General features: G+C 33.1%; 1 protein-coding gene across 1 annotated transcript; it reads left to right on the top strand.

The window, feature by feature from the left end:
- Positions 1-408: 408 nt before the first annotated feature.
- Positions 409-1,070, top strand: LOC148029283 (uncharacterized). Its single transcript, XM_087688690.1, has 3 exons — positions 409-472; positions 566-667; positions 793-1,070. Exons 1-3 carry the CDS (start codon positions 428-430, stop codon positions 1,030-1,032), a joined length of 387 nt encoding a protein of 128 aa, XP_087544816.1. The 5' UTR covers positions 409-427; the 3' UTR covers positions 1,033-1,070.
- The last annotated feature ends 333 nt before the right edge of the window (positions 1,071-1,403 follow it).

Raw genomic sequence — 1,403 nt, 5'->3', positions numbered from 1 at the left:
AACAAAAAATTGAGGTTTTTGATCCATCTATCTCATTCTTTATGAGGAATGAGCTTGATGCAAGTTTTACTGAGCACTGGCTCAATTTGATTGACTTCGATACTTTGGAGCTGCTTATAATTCCATATAATGAAAAGTAAGTGATTCAATATTCTATTAGAGTTTTTGAGATTTTATCCTACTAATTTGTTGAGATATGATTGCTTTTAGTTCTCATTGGAGCTTGATTGCAATAGACCTTGTGGATAAGCAATGCTTTTTAATCAACTCTATGAAAGGAAGCCATGGAAATGCTAAATTGTAAGTTATATTATCCAAGGGCTCCTTGATATTTCAATTCTTTTTTTTGTAAGTACTCTAAATTTCAACATATTTTATATACAGAGGTGCCAAAAGATTAATTGAAGAGCTAGAGAAAAGACCCCCTATGCCATCTGATTTGCTTGCAACAATGCAATATAGACAAGTTGCAGTAAGTTATTCATTAAAATAATTGAAACATGAGTTTGTTCTATGAACTACCATTCGTCCTCTTTATAGTTTTACTTTGTGTTGGTGGTTGCAGTGTCCCCATCAGGATGATAGCCATTCTTGTGGCTGGAGGGTGATTGCAAATGCTAGAAGAATGGTTAACTTTGTTTATCTTAATGATGATAAACATGTAAAGGTAATATGAAAGATGCTAAACTTTAAGATAGATATTAATTGCAAATAGTCCATTGATGATAAAAATATAGTCTATTGTAAGAACAATAATGAACTAAAACTCTTTTTTCTATAAATGTGTGACAGTTTTCGAAGGATTGCTATACATCTGAGCATATTTGGTACATCAGAGCAAAGCTCTTGAAGTATATGATAATCAATTGTATACAACCAACAACAGAGATTGGTGGGGATTTGCACCATGAAGGAGATGCGGTGCCTATAACCACGGAAGGCAAATCCACAGCTTCAACACCTTCTATACCCAAGACATCAAAGAAAGGCAAAAGGACTCCTAGAAAGGATAGTTCTCCAAAAAAGAAATAGCTTTGCCATATCGCCTTGTAGGCCTTCATATATAGAAATTTGCCCTTCAGCCCTTGTATATCTCATAGAGATGGCAGATAGACATCTGCTACAAAATTTGTACATGTATTTTATATTGATAGTAAAGATATCTTTTCTTGAATGTCATTGCAGTGTATTTTATTTTCTCTCCTTTTCGATATCTGCAAAAAATAAATTACAAATGTTTGTTAGTTAGAAAGTGAGATCTTGATATACATCTAAGTAGATATAATATGATGTGAAAACTTACTCGTTTCTTGTCAAGTTGGAATACAAAGGAGCATGGTAGTTCAATGTCTTCATTTTGTAAATCCATCCTCACTTGATGTAGCGTACATGATTTTCTGATC

Source organism: Lygodium microphyllum, chromosome 11 (genome assembly GCF_053477565.2).
Source record: "Lygodium microphyllum isolate KBCC chromosome 11, Lygodium_microphyllum_v1.1.10, whole genome shotgun sequence".
In the NCBI taxonomy this organism is placed as follows: domain Eukaryota; kingdom Viridiplantae; phylum Streptophyta; class Polypodiopsida; order Schizaeales; family Lygodiaceae; genus Lygodium; species Lygodium microphyllum.
Note: the sequence above shows the minus strand (reverse complement) of the source record. Positions and strands in the feature narration are given on the sequence as shown.